The sequence below is a fragment of the Phascolarctos cinereus genome, unplaced genomic scaffold (assembly GCF_003287225.1).
Source record: "Phascolarctos cinereus isolate Bilbo 61053 unplaced genomic scaffold, phaCin_HiC Scaffold_4;HRSCAF=312, whole genome shotgun sequence".
NCBI lineage: Eukaryota > Metazoa > Chordata > Mammalia > Diprotodontia > Phascolarctidae > Phascolarctos > Phascolarctos cinereus.
Window position 1 is genome coordinate 622,689,110 of NW_027555847.1, and position 19,246 is coordinate 622,708,355.

The window sequence follows — 19,246 nt, forward strand, 5'->3', positions numbered from 1 at the left end:
CACAAGGCCACGAGGCCGGGGACTTTCTTTCTTTCTTCTTTCTTTTTTTATTTCTTTCTCTTTGGAAGCATGCACTACATTTTATTCTTTTTGTATCCCAGTATCTAAATAAATAGAGGTAGCTGCTGTGTAGTGGATAAAGAGGTGTCCATTAATTTAGGAAGAATTGGGTTAAAGTCTTCCTGTTGATACATGTTGGTTTGATGATCCTGGGCAAATCTCCAAACCTTTCAATACTCCAGGAAGCTCTCTTAGACTATAAGTTCGTGGTCTTCCTCAGCTGTGGGACTTCTTCAACATATGTGATCCAGGTACCAGTGAAATCTCAGGTCCATTATCTATGTAAATACTCATAGTCCTTATGAGCACTCACATGAACTTTATTTTTAAATGTCTGTTCCTTTGAGAAAAGTAAAACATGGGTAATAAAATCTGGCAAAAAAAATTCACCTAGAAAAATGTGGGCAGAAAATGAAATTACAGTACAGCACGATCTACATATCCTACATCTGCAGATTCTCTCCCCTTCCTCATTTTAGAAAGAATCCTACAACATGTAATAAATATTATGCTACCTCTAATTACATCATTAAGCTGAATGACAATCACATTCTCTTTTCATTTTGAGTCTTTTGGTATATTTAACATGGTGACTACTATAATTAATTTTTTACAGGAAATAAATTAGGACTCTGATTGTAGATTCTGGACTATTTTTCTAAGAAACGAATCATTCCCTCAGCAGAGTCGAGTTCGAATAAAAAAAAAATGCAGTCAAAAACTCTGCCCCGCCCTCTATGGATCCGCCCCCGACTCGACCCCGCCCCTTATTCGCCTTTCCCGCCTTCAGACCACAACCTGCCCCAGCTCCGGCCTTCCCAGCCCCACCCCCAACTCAACCCGCCTCTTTCCCAAGGCCGCCCTCCATGTTTCTGCTCCGCCCCCCGGCTTCCGCCTGGCCTTTCACAGGCCCATCCCACTGTACCCCTCCCCCGCGGCTCCTCGGCCCCGCCTCCCTCAGCTCTGCGGCCCCACCTCCCGCGGCCTCTGCCTCCTCTGCGGCTGCTCGTTTCCCAGGCTTTCGGACCGCTCTCCCCCGGCCTGTGGAGGGAGGGCGACCGGGCGGCCGGGAGTATTGGGGCCGCACCTGCATGCCTGCCATGGAGGGAGGGGAATCTGTTTCCTGCGACTACCAGCCGGCCAGCCCGCCACGGGACGCCTGCACCTACAGCAGCTGCTACTGGTAAGGGGCCCGAGGCCCGGCCCCGCCCCCGTCCCGGGCCGGCCTGGGTCTGCAGTAGCCGTCTTCCCTGGGCCTTACCCCGCGCGGCCCTGGACCCGGGCCCCCCTCCGCTTCTCTCCCGCTCGGGCCCTGACCTGGCTTTGGGGTCTTCGGGAGGGGGTTCCAGGCCCTTAGAGCAGAAGCTCAACCAGGCCATCCCCCCTCCCCTCCACTCCTTTGTCTTACAGGTGGGGAAACTGAGGCCTGGCGGGGTTTGGGGCAGTGACCTAGCCTGCGCAAGCCCTTTCACCCTCTTTGGGTCTCGGTTTTCATTTTCATTTCATTCGGTAAAGTGAGGGGGAACTCGATCGATCCCTAAGTGGCCGAGATAAGTTTGGTAATAAACGACCGAGCCAAGATTTGAATCCAGGTGTTTTGACTCCAGCGCTCTTGTGGTTTTCTCTGCTGGCGATGACACTAACTCCTTTCAGGGTACAGAGAGTCGAGCTGGGAAAGACATTGTTTTCTGATAAGACCTTATCATAAATATAATATGCGATTTGTACCTTTTTTTGATGAAGGAGAGGGGGCAGTTGGTGAAGCACTGAAAATACTTAGAATAAATAGTTACAGGAGTACCTTCGTCGTCGGAAGTGAGTATGTTGTGAGGATCAAATGAGATAATGTATCTAAGAATGCTTTGTAAACTTTAAAACAGCATATGCACAAATGTTAGTAAACTTTTTAGTTGCTTATGTGATAAAGTTGGATTATGTTATGCTTAGAGAAAATATAAGTTTTGTCACTAAGTGGCTTTGGGATCTGGGATACATATATCCTTTTACCTACTTGGGCCTTAGTTTTTTCATCCATAAAATTAAGGATTTAGATTGAATTATTTCTTAGATACTTTTCCAGTTCTAACAGTACCTTTCCAGTCTAATCTAAAATGATTTAATTTCAGACAAGGAGTAACTGAAGTCCCAGAGGTCATTTGCCTAAATCGGTAGGAGTCAGTGAATGGACTGAAATACTTTGTCTTCCTGAATATAATTCTAGGGCTCTACTTACTACACTGTATTGCCTCAGTCTTAATTACTAGGATGTTACTAAGGAAATTAAATCTATAATTTCCTAAGACCTTAAAACTTTGGACTGTGAAGTGACAAAAATTTAATAATTTTTGCCTTTTTCCTATCTTTTTAGTAAAGGTATCATGGAATGATTTGGGGAGATAACTTCAGGAATATGTGTACCTGGCTTCTATATGTTTTGCTTAGTCATGGGAAAGCAATAGGACCACAGATATCACCATGGCTTAAGAAATTGAAAGACTGTATATTTTATATGCATTGGTTACAGTTTCTAATGCCAGTCAAGTTATTCATTTTTACATTTATTTTCAGTCATAGGCATAGCTGCCTAGAAGCTACAGAAACAAATTAACCTACTTGGTATGTGTCAGAGTTGGTGTGGCTGTATTTGAGTTCACAATTTTAGGTAGCTCATAAGATAGGAGAGACATGAGCAAAGCTCTAAAGACTTCAATGTCTGTAGTTATTAAGGACTAGACCCATCAATGCATATTCAGTGGGGAAGAGATCACAGAATGGTTAGAGATCTGTTTGTTGATGAATTTATAGCTGGATGATAATATGGTTATTTTATTCACCTGTTTAATAGGAAGAAATGGCATTTTCTTTTAATTTTATGAAATAAAAATGTTAAAAACCAAATGTTTTTATTTCAGTGAAGAAAATATCTGGAAGCTTTGTGAATACATAAAAAAACATGGTCAATATCCTTTAGAAGAATGTTATGCTGTCTTCATATCTAATGAGAGAAGGATGGTAAGTTGCTAACTAGTAGCAGTGAAAGTATGTAAACTTTAGGACTGTATTTTATAATAAAAGCCTATCTTATATGTGAGGAGCTTAGGTGGTATAGTGGATGGACGACTGGACTTGAAGTCTGGAAGACCCAAGTTAATATCCTACTTCAAATGCTTACTAGCTGTGTGGTGACTGTAGGAGAGTCACTCTTTCTATTAGCCTCATTTTTTTATCTGTAAAATGGGGATAATGATAGCCTCCCAGGGTTTTTGTGAGGACTGAATTAGATAATATGTAAAGCACTTTGCAAATCTTAATATACTGTACAAATGTTAGTGATTATTTTATTGTAATTATTGTTTTAAGTTGTGTAAACGGACATTTGGATGCACATTACAAGTGCATTGTTAAGGTAGAATTTGCATGATTTTGTCTTGCCATATCTGCAAGTGAAAGTTACCTATAATAGGCTCCTTCTATAATTTTAAATGTTCTTTTTTTTTAGCATAATTTTAGTTTGCTTATCAAGGTAATAATATTGAATTGTAGAAAGGTTACTGGACTTTAAGCCAGAAAATTTTGGATTTGAGTTTTATCTCTATTACTTAACTCTCACTAGTTGTATGACCATGGGCGAGTCATGTAACCTCTTTGAATTTGTTTCTTCATTTGTAAAAGGGAAATTAATAATATTTTCATTATCTACCTCACAAGATTTTTATGAGGGAACACTTTAAAATTCTATAGTGCTATATAAGTATCAACTCCTATTATTATCATTATTTAAGAGTTAACCAGAATTCATGTACCTCCTATTGATTATGTATTCTTAGAGAAATTGGAAGTAAAACTGTCCTTAAAGAAAAACATGTTATGGAATCATAGGATTTCAGAGTTGGAACGGAACTCAGTCCTTCTAGTTAAACTGTTACCTGAATTAGAATCTCCTTTACAACATAGTTATGAAGTGGTCATTCAGCCTTTGCTTGAAGATTTGTATTAAAGGGGAACCTACTACCTCTTAAGGGAGCCCATTTTACTTTTGGGCAGCTCTAATTGTTAGGAAGCTTTTCCTTAAGTCAAACCTAAATCTATCTCCCTACGACTTCCATCCATTACTTCTAGTTTTGTTCTCTGGGACAAAAGCATCTACCACTTCATATCTGATTAATTGTATATTAGCTTTTATACTAATATGAAAGATTAAATGAAAATTTAAATGAACTGAAAAAACCCTGTATTTTGTAGATCCCAATCTGGAAGCAGCAGGCCAGACCTGGAGATGAACCTGTCATTTGGGTAAGACAATCCATAAATGATTTCTGGATGGTATTTACTTTGTTGATAAAAGATAAATGATGATGACAGTAGAGGTAAGGCTAACATAAAACTTTATAACTTAAAGGATTCATGATTTTGTTAGTGTGGTTGCTTCTGCTGACACTATTATCAGAACTAATAATATACATTATTAGGATAAATCTTCTTGAGAGTAAGGGTGGTTTCTTTTTTGTATTTGTATTCCAAATGCCTAGCACACAGTGCCTTGCACATAGTAGGCACTTAATGAATGCCTGTTGATTGATTGACATAAATTCCAACTTTTCAATGCCTTAGTATATAGTCTTTGTAACTTATGACTGAAAAATTTATTACCATGCAGCTAAGAAAGTAAGTGGAAGCACTGACTGTAGATGACTTTCTCATAGAGCTTGACCATGAAAGAGAGGAGACATATAGGATAATAGCTAGAGGAGATTAATGGATCAAGTGAGGGCGTTTTTAGGATGAAGGAGACATGGAAGTGTTTGTAGGTAGCAGGGGAGCAACCATAGGCAGCAACAGACTGAAGATGCATGAGGGGGGAACAAGGAAACAATCTGTTGGAGGAATTGGAATGGAATGAGATCACTTGTGCATAAAGAAGGATAAGCCTTGTCAAGGAGAAGGGCCATCTCTTCACATGAGGCAGGGTGAAGGAGGAGGTATTGGGAATGATGTTTAAAAAATTTGAGAGACAGTTTCTGAGTAATTAATCATTTTATTAATAATGTTAGCATATTATCAATAAAAGGAATGGTCATTTGGCCATTCCTCTTGGACCAAAGAGGAGTCATGGTGGTAGGCTCACAGTTTATATGCACTTGGAAGAGTGGGTGTTACTGAGAGTGGCAATCAACTATGATTGGTTAACAATGAGAGAATAAATATTATAATGAGAGGTGGGCTTATTCCAATGAGGGTCTTGTGACACTGGGCACCCAAATCTTGGTCAAAGAGATTTATCAATTTCCATATCACCCATCTGACCAAAAGGAGAATTCACATTTTCCTAAACCTGAGTAAACACAATGAGCAGGAATCCACCTATTTGCCTAAACTTAGAATTTCTTTACTGTGTTTGATTAGAACTTAGCTTTCCTGGCTGAGTAAGTCTTTGCCCAAAATTTCCCACACTGGTTGATTTCTGGATGAGAAAGTAGAAAAGGGGAAAAACATGGGTCCTAATTGGGTACTTAGTTATTGATATATGAAAGAAATAATCATTTCTGTCACGGGGGACTAGTTCTGAATGATGTGAGATGAGGAAGTAATTTTCTTTTTACTTTCCCTTTCCCCATGTATCCAATCTGTTGCCAAAACTTATTGTATCTTCTTCTACAACATCTCCACATCTCTCTTCTCTCACAGCTATCAGTTTAGTTCAGGTCATCATGATCTTTTATTTAGATTATTGCTATAGCCTCCTAATTGTTTTCTCAGTCTCAGATTTCTCATTTCTTTAGCTTATCCTACACACTGCTACATTAAATGTAGATTTCATCATATGAACCCCCTTTCTTACTCCATCTAGTCAAGAGGACTACCCATTGCCTCTAGGATAAAAATATAAACTTCTGTTTAGCTTTTAAAGCCCTATGCAACCTGGCCTCAATCTATTTTTCCAGCCCCATGCACATCACTCCTCTTGAACTTTAATAACCAGCAAAACTGTACCCCACATACACTATGTGCCTTTGTACTGGCTATTTCACAGGCTTGGAATTCACTTTTCTTTACCTCTGCTTCAGAGGCCCTCTCTTCCTTTAAGGCAGTTCAGGTACCATTTTCTACCTTTAAACTGTTTAAATTTTCTTAGAAGACATTAAATTGTTTCTCCTCCCTCTGTTAGAATGTTAACACTACATATAACTCCTTCCAAGTGCTCAAATAAGTTTGTCTTTCTTGATTTCTCTGAATGTTTTTGTTTGTTTTTCAAAGTTCCTACTCAGCAGTTTTCAGAGGAAGAAATTCAAGCTTTCTATAGTCATATGGAAAAATACTCTAAATCACTATTGATTAGAGAAATGCAAATCAGAATGACTCTGAGAAACCTTTCCTGAGCTGCCAAGTGCTAACATCCTCATTCTCAGGAATATCACAGCCAAAATCCAGAACTTCCACATCAAAGAAAAAGTACTGCAAGCATCTAGGAAGAAGCAGTTCAAGTACCAAGGAACTACAAATAGGATGATATAAGACTTGGCTAGTTCTATAAATGAGAGGAGGTACTAGAATACCATATTCCAAAAGGCAAAAGATATAGGATTGCACCTAAGAATAACTTACTCTGCAAGCTGAATGTAATTCTACGTGGAAAAAAATGAATCTTTAATGGAATAGAAGACTTTCAAACATTTCTGATGGAAAAAAATCAGCTGAGTAGGACTTTTAAAAAATATTTATTTTTAGTTTTCAACGTTCACTTCTATAAGATTTTGAGTTTCAAATTTTCTCCTCTTCTCCCCCCTCCCTAAGACAGCGTGTAACTGATATAGCTCTACTTATACATTCATATTAAGCATATTTTCACATTAGTCGTGATGTAAAGAAGAATTAGAACTAATGGGAGGAACCATGAGGAAGAAGAAACAAAACAGCAAAAGAAAAGGAGAGCAAATAGTATGCTTAAATCTGCATTCAGACTCCATAGCTCTTTAGGACATGGATAGCAGTTTTCATTGTGAGTCTTTTGGAGTTGTCTTAGATCCTTGCATTGCTGAGAAGAGCTGAGTCTGTCCAAGTCAGTCATCGTACAATGTGAGTGTTACTGTGTACAACGTTCTCCTGATTCTGCTTATTTCACTCAGCATCAGTTCATATAAATCTTTCCAGGTTTTTCTGAAGTCTGCCTGCTCATCATTTCTTACAGCACAATAGTATTCCATTACATTCATATACCACAACTTGTCCAGCCATTCCCCAATTGATGGGCATCCCCTCAATTTCCAATTCTTTGCCACCACAGTAAGAGCTGCTATGAATATTTTTGTATGTGTGGGTCCTTTTCCCATTTTTATGATCTCTTTCAGATACAGACCTAGAAGTGCTATTGCTGGATCAAAGGGTGTGTATACTTTTATAGCCCTTTGGGCATAGTTCCAAATTGCTTTCCAAAATGGTTCGATCAGGTCACAACTCTACCAACAATGCATCAGTATTCCAATTTTCCCACATCTCCAACATTTATCATTTCCTATCATTTTCCTTCATGTTAGCCAGTCTGATAGGTGTGATGTGGTACTTCAGAGTTGTTTTGATTTGCATTTCTCTAATCAGTAGTGATTTAGAGCATTTTTTATGTGACTATAGAAAGTTTTAATTTCTTCCTCTGAAAACTGCTGAGTAGGAACTTTAAGAAACAAACAAAAACATTCAGAGAAACCAAGAAAGATAAATTTATTTGAGCACTTGGAAGGAGCTATATGTAGTGCTAACATTCTAATAGAGAGAGTAGAAACAAATTAATGTCTTATAAGAATATTTAAAGAGTTAAAAAAAGCAAAATAGTGGATGTACTGGTTCTGTTCTTTAGGTTAGAAGAGGGGAAAGAGAAGGGAGGGTAAATGAAATGCATAAGTGGAAGGGAGAAAAGAACTTAGTACTTCTCATAATTGGGGTATATAAACATCGAAGAAGGAGTTTGGGATATGAGATGAACCTCATTCTTCTCTGAAATGAACAAAGAAGAATTGAACATACATATCACAGTTCAGTGTAGAAATACACCAAACTCAGCAGGGAAACAAGCAGAAATTGGAGGTGGGGGCAGGAGAGTGAAGGTATTAAGTAGGAACATAATACTGAGAAATAGTCATAAACAAAACAAATTTCCTGATCCTGAAGGGGAAGACTGAAAAGGGAAAAAGAAACAAACAAAATTAAGTAGAAACAAATACCTGGAATCTAATGTGGTACCTTAGATGGACTTTTTAGACAACTGTGGAATGGTTGAACAAATACGTGAATGTAATGAATATTATTGCATTGTAAAAAAAATGACAAGAGATTATTTCAGAGAATGCTGGGAATTATGAACTGATACATTGTGAAATGAGCAGAACCAGAACAATTTGTACAAGCACAGCGATATTGTAAATAAATAAAACTTTGAAAGACTCAAGAGCTCTGATCAGTTCAATGATAAACCATGTTTCTTGATGACCTGTGATGAAGCATGTTGTTAACTATCTCCTGACATAGGTGACAGACACAAGAAGTAGTCATGTGTTTTTGGACATAGTTACTTCTCGGTCTTAGTTGTATCCTGTGTAAAAGTGGATAATCATCCTTGCACTAACTACTACTGTACAAGGCTGTTGTGGGGAAAATGCTTTGTAAACCTAGTCTTACTTGTATTGTCCACTTCCCTCTATTACCATGGAGATAAAAGAATCTGCTAATTACTGTGATGATTCATGCTCTAGAGTGCTTAGCTGTGATAATGATTTTGTGGTGAAGATTATGTATCTATACTTCCCTTTTGCCCTTATCAACACCTGGTTTCTTAAATAGGTCATTAGAAAAAAAAGAAAATTACATGGTGGAAAGATGAGTAGCTGCACAAATTTATGTGGGAATAGTTGAATTTGTAAAATTTATTTTATGTATTATTATCCTTATAAATCTTAAATCGATGTTGGTTATAAAAAGAGAAGAATCCAAAGCCCTTTCCACTTGACTTCTTTCAGTCCATAGCATGTGATAGCTTAAAATGTTCCCCAAGATAATTCATCATTAGTTTCTACCGTAGATTACTATAAGATTACTTAATTATTATTGTTTTTTTCCTCATCTCAGTAATAAAATGTAAATATAACAAGTGACAGCAATGCTATAGTTATTTTGTTCTGAAGTCATCAGCCTCCTTATCTTTTAAATGACTGTTCTAAAAACCATACTTTTTTGCATTTAATAGTATTTCATTTTTTCTCCCAATTACATGTAAAGATAGTTTTCAGTATTCATTTTTGTAAGATTTTGAGTTCCAAATTTTTCTCCCTTCTTCGCTTCCCTCCCCTCTCCCCAAGATAGCGAGCAATAGGTTATACATGTGCAATCATGTTAAGTCTATTTCCACATTAGTCATGTTGTGAAAGAGGAATCAGAACAAAGAAAAACCATGAGAAAGAAAAATCAAAAAACAAAACAAAACAAAAAAGGTGAAAATAGTATGCTTTGATCTGCATTCAGACTTCATAGTTCTTTCTCTGGATGTGGATAGCAAAAAAAAATAATACTTTCTTTGTTCAGTAGATCTTTGTTAGTGATATAGTAGAATGAGTATTGAATGTCAAGTCCAGAGACTGGTCCAGATTCTGGCTCTACCATTTATTATCTGAGTGGCTTTGGATGGATGGTTTCATTTAAATTCTTTGTATTTTGTATCTTGGAGATAATAATACTTGTACTACCTATCTCGGTGTAGTTGTGAGGAAAGGGTTTTTTAAACCATAAAGGGACCTAAAAATGTGAGCTATTATTATAGTTATAAAATTACTTAGTTAACTTGGGCTTTTACTCCTAGGATTACCATGTTGTTTTGCTTCATGTTTCAAGTGGAGGACAGAGTTTCATTTATGATCTTGATACTGTATTGCCATTTCCATGTCCCTTTGACACTTACGTAGAAGATGCCTTTAAGTCTGATGATGATATTGACCCACAATTTAGAAGGTAAGCAAGTGAATAGTGATTTATGTACTGTCTGAAGTGGGAACCTAAGCTGATTCACTTTTATTTTATTTATCTTACCACATATGCAGCTATTGCCAATGATTCATTTACCTCTGCATCACTGTAGAGCTGGCATTTGGGATTGATTCAAAAGCATTATGTACCAATGGGGACCTTTTGTTCTGACTAGGGGAACTCCTGATATAGTCTCACTGTTTCACTACCCCAAGAGGCAGCAGGGCCAGCTCCTTTGTCACTGAAAATTGTCTCACATGCCACCTTTAGATATGCATGCCATATTTTACTTATGCAATATATACACAGCCTGTTAGACAAATGTCTCTGATACAGGTACTTGATTTAATTTTAGAAAATTTAGAGTGATTCGAGCAGACTTGTATTTGAAGAACTTTGCATCTGACCGATCCCACATGAAAGATTCCAGTGGAAATTGGAGAGAGCCTCCTCCCCCCTACCCCTGCATTCAAACTGGAGGTAGACTACTACTGCTTTGTATTTGTGTGGTGCTAATATCAGTTATTCCAGTTTACTTTACAGAATAGCTTTTTTCCTCTCTAAAGATTATTATTGATCTTATAAAAATTTTGTGAAGTGAGGGGTGGCAGGTGCTAGTATTTTTGGTGTATTTATTAGGTAGGGAAATGAGCACAGAGGATTAAATGACCTAATCTCTTTTTCACAGTTTTAGTTTATTGATAACTATTTTACCTGCCCACCCTATATTTGGAAAATAGTGAGTGAAGAATTAGTCTAGTGGGCAAAGGAGATTATGGAAGAGGAAAGACGGATTTATGATGGTTGGAGGTAACCAAAATATTAATTGGACTGCCACTTAGGTGAATGGACTTCCCAAAAATTGACATCGTGATTAAAAATTAATCATCATATAAATTAAATATAGTAAAAAGCAGGCTGCGATGGATTTCTGCATTATATCATCTTCCCTTCCTCAAGCAACCTCTCCTGTCAATTTCCCTGTTTCTGTTGAAGGTGCCCTCATTCTGCCAGTTACTGAGATTTGAAACCTCAGCATGACCTTTGACTCTTTTCCCTCACTCCCTATATTCAGTCAGGTGTCAAGTCCTGTTGAAGAAATGAAAAAACTTTTTTCTTTTTTAAAAAATTTTATTAATTTATTTTGATTTATAAATTATCATTTCCATATGTTTTTGAATTTAAAATTTTTCTCCCCCTTCCTCCCCACCACCCTCCCCAAGACGGTGCACAATCTGATATAGGCTATACGTTTACATTCCTATTAAACATATTTTCACATTAGTGGTGTTGTAAGTAAAAATTAAAACCAATAGGAGGAACCATCAGAAAGAGGAAACAAAACTCAACAGAAGAGAAAAAAATAGCAATTCAGCTTTCATAGTTCTTTCTTTGGATGTGGATAGCAGTTTCCATCACGAGGCCTCTGGAGATGTCTTAGATCCTTGTATTGCTGGGAAGGGTTAAGTTTATCAATATTAGTCATTGCACAGTGTGGCTGTTATTGAGGACAGCGTTCTCTTGGTTCTGCTCATTTCACTCAGCATCAGACCATACAAGTCTTTACAGGTTTTTCTGAAGTCAACCTGTTCATCATTTCTTATAGCACAATAGTATTCCATTGCATTCATATACCACAACTTGCTCAGCCATTCAACAACTGATGGGCATCCTCTCAATTTCCAATTCTTTGCCACCACAGAGAGAGCTGCTCTGAATATTTTTGTACATGTGGGTCGTTTTACCATTTGTGTGATCTCTTTGGGATACAGACCAAGAAGTGCTATTGCTGGATCAAAGGGTATGCACATTTTTGTAGCCCTTTGGGCATAGTTCCAAATTATTCTCTAAAATGGTTGGATAATTTCACAACTCCACCAACAATGCATTAGTATTCCAATTTTCCCACATCTTCTTCAGCATTTATCATTTTCCTATTTTGTCATGTTGACCAATCTGATAAATGTGATATGGTACCTCAGAGTTGTTTTGATTTGCATTTCTCTAATCAGTAATGATTTAGAGCATTTTTTCATGTGACTATAGATGGCTTTAATTTCTTTTTTTTTTTTTTTGGGTAGGCAGTGGGGTTAAGTGACTTGCCCAGAGTCACACAGCTAGTAAGTGTTATGTGTCTGAGGCCGGATTTGAACTCAGGTCCTCCTGAATCCAGGGCCGGTGCTCTATCCACTGTGCCACCTAGCTGCCCCACTTTAATTTCTTCACCTGAGAACTGTCTGTTCATATCCTTTGACCATTTATCAGTTGTGGAATGGCTTGTATTCTTATAAATTTGACTTAATTCTCTATATATTTTAGAAATGAGGCCCTTATCAGAGAGACTGGTTGTAAAAATTCATTTCCAATTGAAAAACCTTTTTTAAGCCCTGGGGAACCCAGGAACAGAGTCCAGGCTTGTGGTGGGAGAGAGATGAGGTTGATAGCTGGAGTGTAGGCAGGATGTCAAGGATTTGGCTAGGAATGGCATGTAGGGTGGTTTCAAGTAAGAAAAGGCAAAAACTAATCTCCCAGAGAGGATGGACTTGGTTAGAGACCAGGGTTGTAGAGGGAGGAAAATGAGGATGATACTTGGATCACAGGCAAATAGCATAGGAAGAGAAGAAAAAAAGCTTATCCCTTCTGGAAAAAAATGAATCTATTAATAAATTGTTTCCGCTCTTAAATAGCACCACTTACCCTCTTTGAGTCTCCTCATAAGATAGCAATAATAATCTGTCCGTTTCACAGGATTTTTGTGAGAACAGTGCTTTGTAAACTAATGCATGGTATGACTGTGAGCTGTTATTTTTAATTGTGTAGCTCTGTACTGGCACAGTTAAAGAATATGGTGGATTAATGTGACACAGATGAAGGAGACTTAGAAGTTCAGAGGATTCTGGAATAATTTTAAAAGTCAGTGTGGACCTTTATAAAATAAAATATATATATATATATGTATATATATATGTATGTATATTACTATTGGCTTCTTTTACATGGGCTGAAGTGTTCATTTTAGTATTATGTAAGTGATAGTAATGTTTATGTGAATAGTCTACTCAGAATGTAGACTTGTGATCACAGGGAAAGTGTTTGACATGTATGATGTTGTTCCTGCACCACCTGCTGACTAATCTGTGAAATGTTGGCTCACAGCTTTTTTACCTTTGACTCTTACAAGCTTTGTAACTCCTCTGAGATATTAACATTGACCTGTGTTCTTTGCTTTTGATGTGTTTTGAGTTTGCAAATAAGAAAACTTCTGTCATCTTTGGAATTTTTAATAACTAAAAGGTTTCTCTTGCTAAATTGTTTGATTTATGACTTTCAAAGGCATGTAGTGGGGTCATTTAGTCATTTGGGGAGATAAGGCAGAGACACAGCAAACTTAAAAACTGGTTTTGAGATGTAATGTCTACCTTTGTAACAATCAAATTTTAATGAGAAGCTTTCTTATGGTAGATATAGGCATTACTGATTTTAAAGGCTGCATTTATTATACGAGTAAGTGAAAATAGACATGTGTGAGGGATTCATGACTTATTATTCTTTGTTAGATAAGTTCAGTGGTTTTCTTTCAGTTTTATTAATTTCTCTCTTGATTTTCAAGATTTCCAATTTTGTGTTTAACTGGGAGTTTTTAACTTGTTTTTTTTTCTTGTTTTTTTTGGTTGCCTGGCCTTCATTGATCTGTTCTTTCTCTATTTTATTAATGTAAGCATTTAGAGAGATAAATCTTCCCCTAAGTACTGCTTTGGCTGCATCCCATAAATTTTGGTATGTTGTTTCATTGTCATTCTCTCTAATGAAATTATTATTTCTATGCAATTTATTCTTTGACCTGCTCATTCTTTAAGATTAGATTATTTAATTTCCAATTAATTTGTAATCTATTTTTCCATGACCCGTTATTGAATGTAACTTTTATTGCATTAGGATCTGAAAAGGATGCATTTAATATTTCTGCTTTTTTGCATTTGATTGTGAGGTTTTTATGCTCTATGCATGGTCAGTTTTCACGTAGGTATCATATACCACTAAGAAAAATATTCTTTTCTATTCTCATTCCATTTTCTTCAGAGGTATATCATATCTAGCTTTTCTAAAATTCCATTTACTTCCTTCTTGTTTTTTTTTGGTTAGATTTATTAGGTTCTCAGAGGGGAGAGTTGAGGTCCCCCACTAATAGTTTTATTGTCTGTTTCCTTCTGTAATTTATTTAATTTCTTGGATGCTATGCCGTAGTGCATATATGTTTAGCATTGCTATTACTGTGTCTGTGATAACTTTAGCAAGATGCAGTTTCCTTCCTTATCTCTTTTAGCTTTTGCTTTGAGATCATGATTTCTGCCCGTTTTTTTTTACTTTAGCTGAAGCATAAGAGATTCTACTCTAGTCCCTTAGTTTTACTCTGTGTATCTCTCTGCTTCAAATGTGTTTCTTGTAAACAACATATTGTAGGATCTAGTTTTTGATCCACTCTGCTATCTGCTTCAGGTTTGTGGGTGAGTTCATCCCATTCACATTCATAGTTATGTTTACTGACTATGTATTTCTCTTCATCCCATTTTCCTCCTGTTTATCCTTTTCTCTCTCTCTCCTCTTCACAAGTGTTTTGCTTCTGACCACTTCCTCCCACAGTCTGCTCTTCTTTCTATCAGTGCCTTCTCCCTTTTTTCTTATTTCCCCTCCCCTCCTGCTTCCCTATTGGGTAAGGTAAGATAGAGTTCTCTATCCAGCTGAGCATGTATGTTATTCCCTCTTTGAGCCAATTCTGGTAAGAATTAAGTTCAAGCATTGCCCACCATCCCCACTCCCTCATCTTTCCCTTCATTGTAATAGCTCTTTCACACCTCTAAATGTGAGATAATTTATTCTGTTCTACCTGTCACTTCCCTGTTCTCTCACTCCAATCCTCTTTTTCACTCCTTAATTTTTTTGTCTATCATTCCATCATGCTTAACTTGTACTCTCTATGTGTACGTCTAACTGCTCTAATAGTGATAAAGTTCTTAAGAGTTACAAGTATAATCTTCCTGTGTAGGAATGTAAACAATTTAGCCTTACTGAATCCCTTATGTTTTCTTTTCTCTGTTTACTTTTTTATACTTCTCTTGAGTCTTATATTTGAAAATCACATTTTCTGTTCAGCTCTGGTCTTTTCATCAGGGATGCTTGAAAGTCCTTTATTTCATTGAAGATCCATTTTTTTCCCCTGAAGGATTATACACAGTTTTTCTGGGTAGGTGATTTTTTGGTTATAATTCTAGCTCCTTTGCCTTCTGGAATCTCATATTCCAAACCCTTCTTTAATATAGAAACTGCTAAATCCTGTGTAACCCTGATTGTGGCTCCATGGTATTTGGGTTGTTTCTTTTTGGCTGCTTGTAATATTTTCTTCTTGAACTGGGAGCTCTGGAATTTGACTGTAATATTCTTGGGAGTTTTCATTTTGGGCCCTCTTTCAGGGGGTCTTGGGTGGATTCTTTCAATTTCTATTTTACTCTGTGGTTCTAGGATATTAGATAATTTTGATAATTTCTTGAAAGGTTCTGTTCACACTCTTTTTTTGATCGTTGCTTTCAGATACTCCAGTAATTTTAAAATTCTTTCTCCTGGATCTATTTTCTAGGTTACTTGTTTTTCCAGTGAGATATTTTACATTTTCTTCTGTTTTTTCATTCTTTTGATTTTGTTTTATTGTTTCTTGATGTCTCATGGAGTAATTAGTTTCCACTTGCCCAATTCTAATTTTTAAGGAATTCTTTTCTTCATTGAGCTTTTGTATCTGATTTTCCTTTTGGCCAGTTCTACTTTTTAAGGAGTTGTTTTCTTCAGTGAACTTTTGTACATCTTTTTCTATTTTTTTGTGCCTCCTTTACCAAGATGTTGACTCTTTTTTCATGGTTCTTTTGCATCACTCTCATTTCTTTTTCCATTTTTTTCCCCTGCTTGTCTTATTTGCTTTTTAAATTCCTTTTTGAACTCTTCTAGGAGTTCTTTTTGGGCCTGAGACCAATTCACATTTGTTCTTTGAGGCTTTGCTTATGGCAGTTTGATATTGTTGTCCTCTTCTGAGTTTATATTTTAATCTTTCCTCTCACTATAGTAATTTTTTATGATTAGGTTAATTTTTATTTCTTGCTCATTTTTTTCCAGCCTATTTCATGGCTTTTATGTAAAAGTTGGGCTCTGCTCCTGTGTCGGAAGGGGCACTGACCCAAGCAAGTAGCAAAGGTCACAGAGCCGTACTTTTGGGTTGTGCTGGGGTCTTTGGGGCCTGGCTGGACACAGCTTGCACTAGACTGTACTCCCCTTTTGCCCCAGTGAGACAATCCTTTCCTGCTAACCTTCTAAATTGTTTTGGACTAGAAAATTGTTTCATCCCATCCTTTTCTTGATTCTGCCACTCCAGAATTTGTTTGGAGTTGTTATTTTATAGTTGTTTGGAAGTGAATTTGGGAAAGTTCAGGTGAGTTTCTGCCTTATTCCATCATCTTGGCTTCGCCCATGGTAGCATACCAGAGGAGAGAAGAAGCATGTACTAGAAATAATGCAGAAGTAGAATTAACAGGAGAGAGCAATAGATTGGATATGAGAGGTGAGAAAGAAGAAGGAGTCCAGAATAATACCTAGGTTGTGAGTCTGGGTGCCTGGAAAGTTAGTTGATGGCAATTATAGGAAAACTAGGAAGTGGGGAGGAGCTTGGGGGGAAAGATAATGAGTTCAGTTTTAGACATGTCCAGTTTAAGATAATAATAATAATAAATAAAAACATTTATTAAGTGCTTACTATATGCCAGAAACTGTTAAGCACTCTATAACTAATATCTCATTTAATCTTCACAACTACTCTGGGAGATAGGTGCAGTTATTATCCCCATTTTACAAATGATGAAACTGAGGCAAACAGGTTAAATTAGTTGCCCCAGGTCACACAGATAGCGCGTATCTCAGGCCAGATTTGAACTCAGCTCTTCCTGACTCTAGGACTGGTGCTTTATTTATTGAGCTACCTAGCTTCATTAGGACATTAAATTTGAGAAGTAAGATAGGCAGTTGGAGATGCAAGACTAGAGGTCGTTTGAGAGTTTAGGGCTGGATGACACTTGCCATCCATAGTTTAGAAGAAATATTTCATGTAGAATCAATTTTGATAAATTGCCTTTTGTAGAATTTTTTTTCCAGATTTCCCCCCTCCTCATATTTTGCAACAAATATAAAAAATGACTACTTTCATTACATAGATCTGAGAATTTTCCAACACAGTGATTCATTTTTAAAAATTATTTTTCTTTATTTCATCAAATATTTCACAATTACATGTAAAAAAATTAGCATTTTTTAAAGTTTTGAGTTAAAAATTCTCTCTCTCCCTCCCTACTCTACCTCCCTGCTCCTTGAGAAGGCAAACCATTTTATTTTGATTATATATGTGAGGTCATGCAAAACATTTCCATATTAGGCATGTTGCAAAAGACACAAACAAAATAAAACATTAAAAATACAGAAAGTAAAAAAAGTATGCTTTAATCTGCATTCTGAGTTCATCACTTCTCTCTGTGGAGGTGCATAGCATTTTTCAACATGGGTCCTTTGGAATTATCTTGGATCATTGTCTTGATCAAGAGTAGCTAAGTCTTTCACAGTTGATCCTCCATACAATATTGCTGTTACTGCAGCATGATAATTCTTGACCTTTTTTGTTATGGCATTCTGGTGAAGCCTTTGGACCCTTTTTCCTAATTTTTTTTTAAATGCATAAAACAAAATACATAGGCTTACAAAGGAATATAGCTATATCAAAACTATATTGAAATACAGTTATCAAAATATTTTTTAAAAAAGCTTACTGACCCCAGTTCAAAGCATGAAAAATGTACCAAGAAGAAAAAGTAAGTTTTGTTTCTCTGATGGTTATAAAGATCATAGTATAGAGTTGGTCATCATGTAATAGTATCTCTTTGTGTATTTATAGCATTTCTAAATACTATACGTATTCATATACATGAATAAAGTACTGCCTTGGAAAAAGAACTGGACTATGAGTTAGGTAGTCTGGGTTCTAGTTCTTTCTGTGTCATTCACATCTCTAGTTCTGTTTCTGTAGGAAAATATAGACAATAGGCTCTCCAAGGGGCTTCTCAACTCTAAAATTTCTTGAAATTCTACCCTTATGTGAAATGCTTTACTGTATGTTTTCCTGTTTAAAATAGACATGCTTCTAGCTCTTTGAATTATGTTGTGATTAAATGAAAATTATTTTTCTCATTGTAAAATTCTTTCTGTGCATTCTCTTAGCTTCAAAAATGAACCTGAATGATTTTATCAGTATGAATCCTGAGGTTGGATGGGGAGCTGTATACACACTACCTGACTTTGTACATCGATTTGGCAGTAAGAACTGATTTCAACATATGGACATGGAAAATGGAATAATTCTGGGACACATATTTGCTTTTCCTTTTGCATGATGTGAATACCAGCACCCTCCAGGTTTGTAAATAGTTTACAGTGAGATTGGCAGAGAATTAGGTTTTTCTATTTTATTTAATAAAATTGAAATTTGAGTACATACATGTAAAAAATTGAATAAAAGTATTTTTGTACATCAAGAGTTTGTGTGCTTGTTGTAATGAATAATTTCTGAGTCATTCCTGTCAATTTTTTGTTGTGCTTAAGCAAATCTTACCTTTTTTCAAGGTAAGAAGTTTTGATAGCTATTTGATGTTAGTTGTTCATGCTTATTTGTGAATATGTTCGGCCACACTTTTCTCTCCTCTTTTCACCCAATTCCTCTCAGCACCTTCCCTCCCCTTCCCCCACTAAGCTTTTTGAGGACAAGGATCATGTTTTATACCATTTTGTAATCTCATCACAGTGAATTACACATAGTAAGAGTTAATAAACCTCTGTTGATTTATATGATGTAACTATGCATGAAAGGAGAGGGATACTATAGAAAGAAAATAAATTATAGACTTGTAGATTGGAAGAGAATTTAAATGTCATCTAGTCTAATCCCTGTATGGAATAAAAATCCTTAGATAATAATTCCCAGTAATTGGTCATCCTGCTCATTATCTACTGAAGCAACGCATTCCAGTTTTGAACAGCTTTAATTGTTAGGAAGTTATTTATATTGACCTGAAATATATCCCTACTGATTCATGATCTTTTC

General features: G+C 36.5%; 1 protein-coding gene across 1 annotated transcript; it reads left to right on the top strand.

Moving 5' to 3' along the window:
* The first annotated feature begins 911 nt into the window (after nucleotides 1-911).
* Nucleotides 912-18,680, top strand: NTAQ1 (N-terminal glutamine amidase 1). Its single transcript, XM_020964989.2, has 6 exons — nucleotides 912-1,243; nucleotides 2,973-3,072; nucleotides 4,303-4,353; nucleotides 9,902-10,050; nucleotides 10,421-10,545; nucleotides 18,367-18,680. Exons 1-6 carry the CDS (start codon nucleotides 927-929, stop codon nucleotides 18,471-18,473), a joined length of 849 nt encoding a protein of 282 aa, XP_020820648.2. The 5' UTR covers nucleotides 912-926; the 3' UTR covers nucleotides 18,474-18,680.
* Nucleotides 18,681-19,246: the final 566 nt, after the last annotated feature.

Coding starts and splice junctions, on each gene's coding strand:
- NTAQ1 (XM_020964989.2), top strand. CDS start 927: ATGTTTCTGCTCCGCCCCCCGGCTTCCGCCTGGCCTTTCACAGGCCCA. Junction 1,244..2,972: donor ACCTACAGCAGCTGCTACTG/GTAAGGGGCCCG, acceptor TTTTTATTTCAG/TGAAGAAAATATCTGGAAGC. Junction 10,546..18,366: donor CCCCTGCATTCAAACTGGAG/GTAGACTACTAC, acceptor GCATTCTCTTAG/CTTCAAAAATGAACCTGAAT.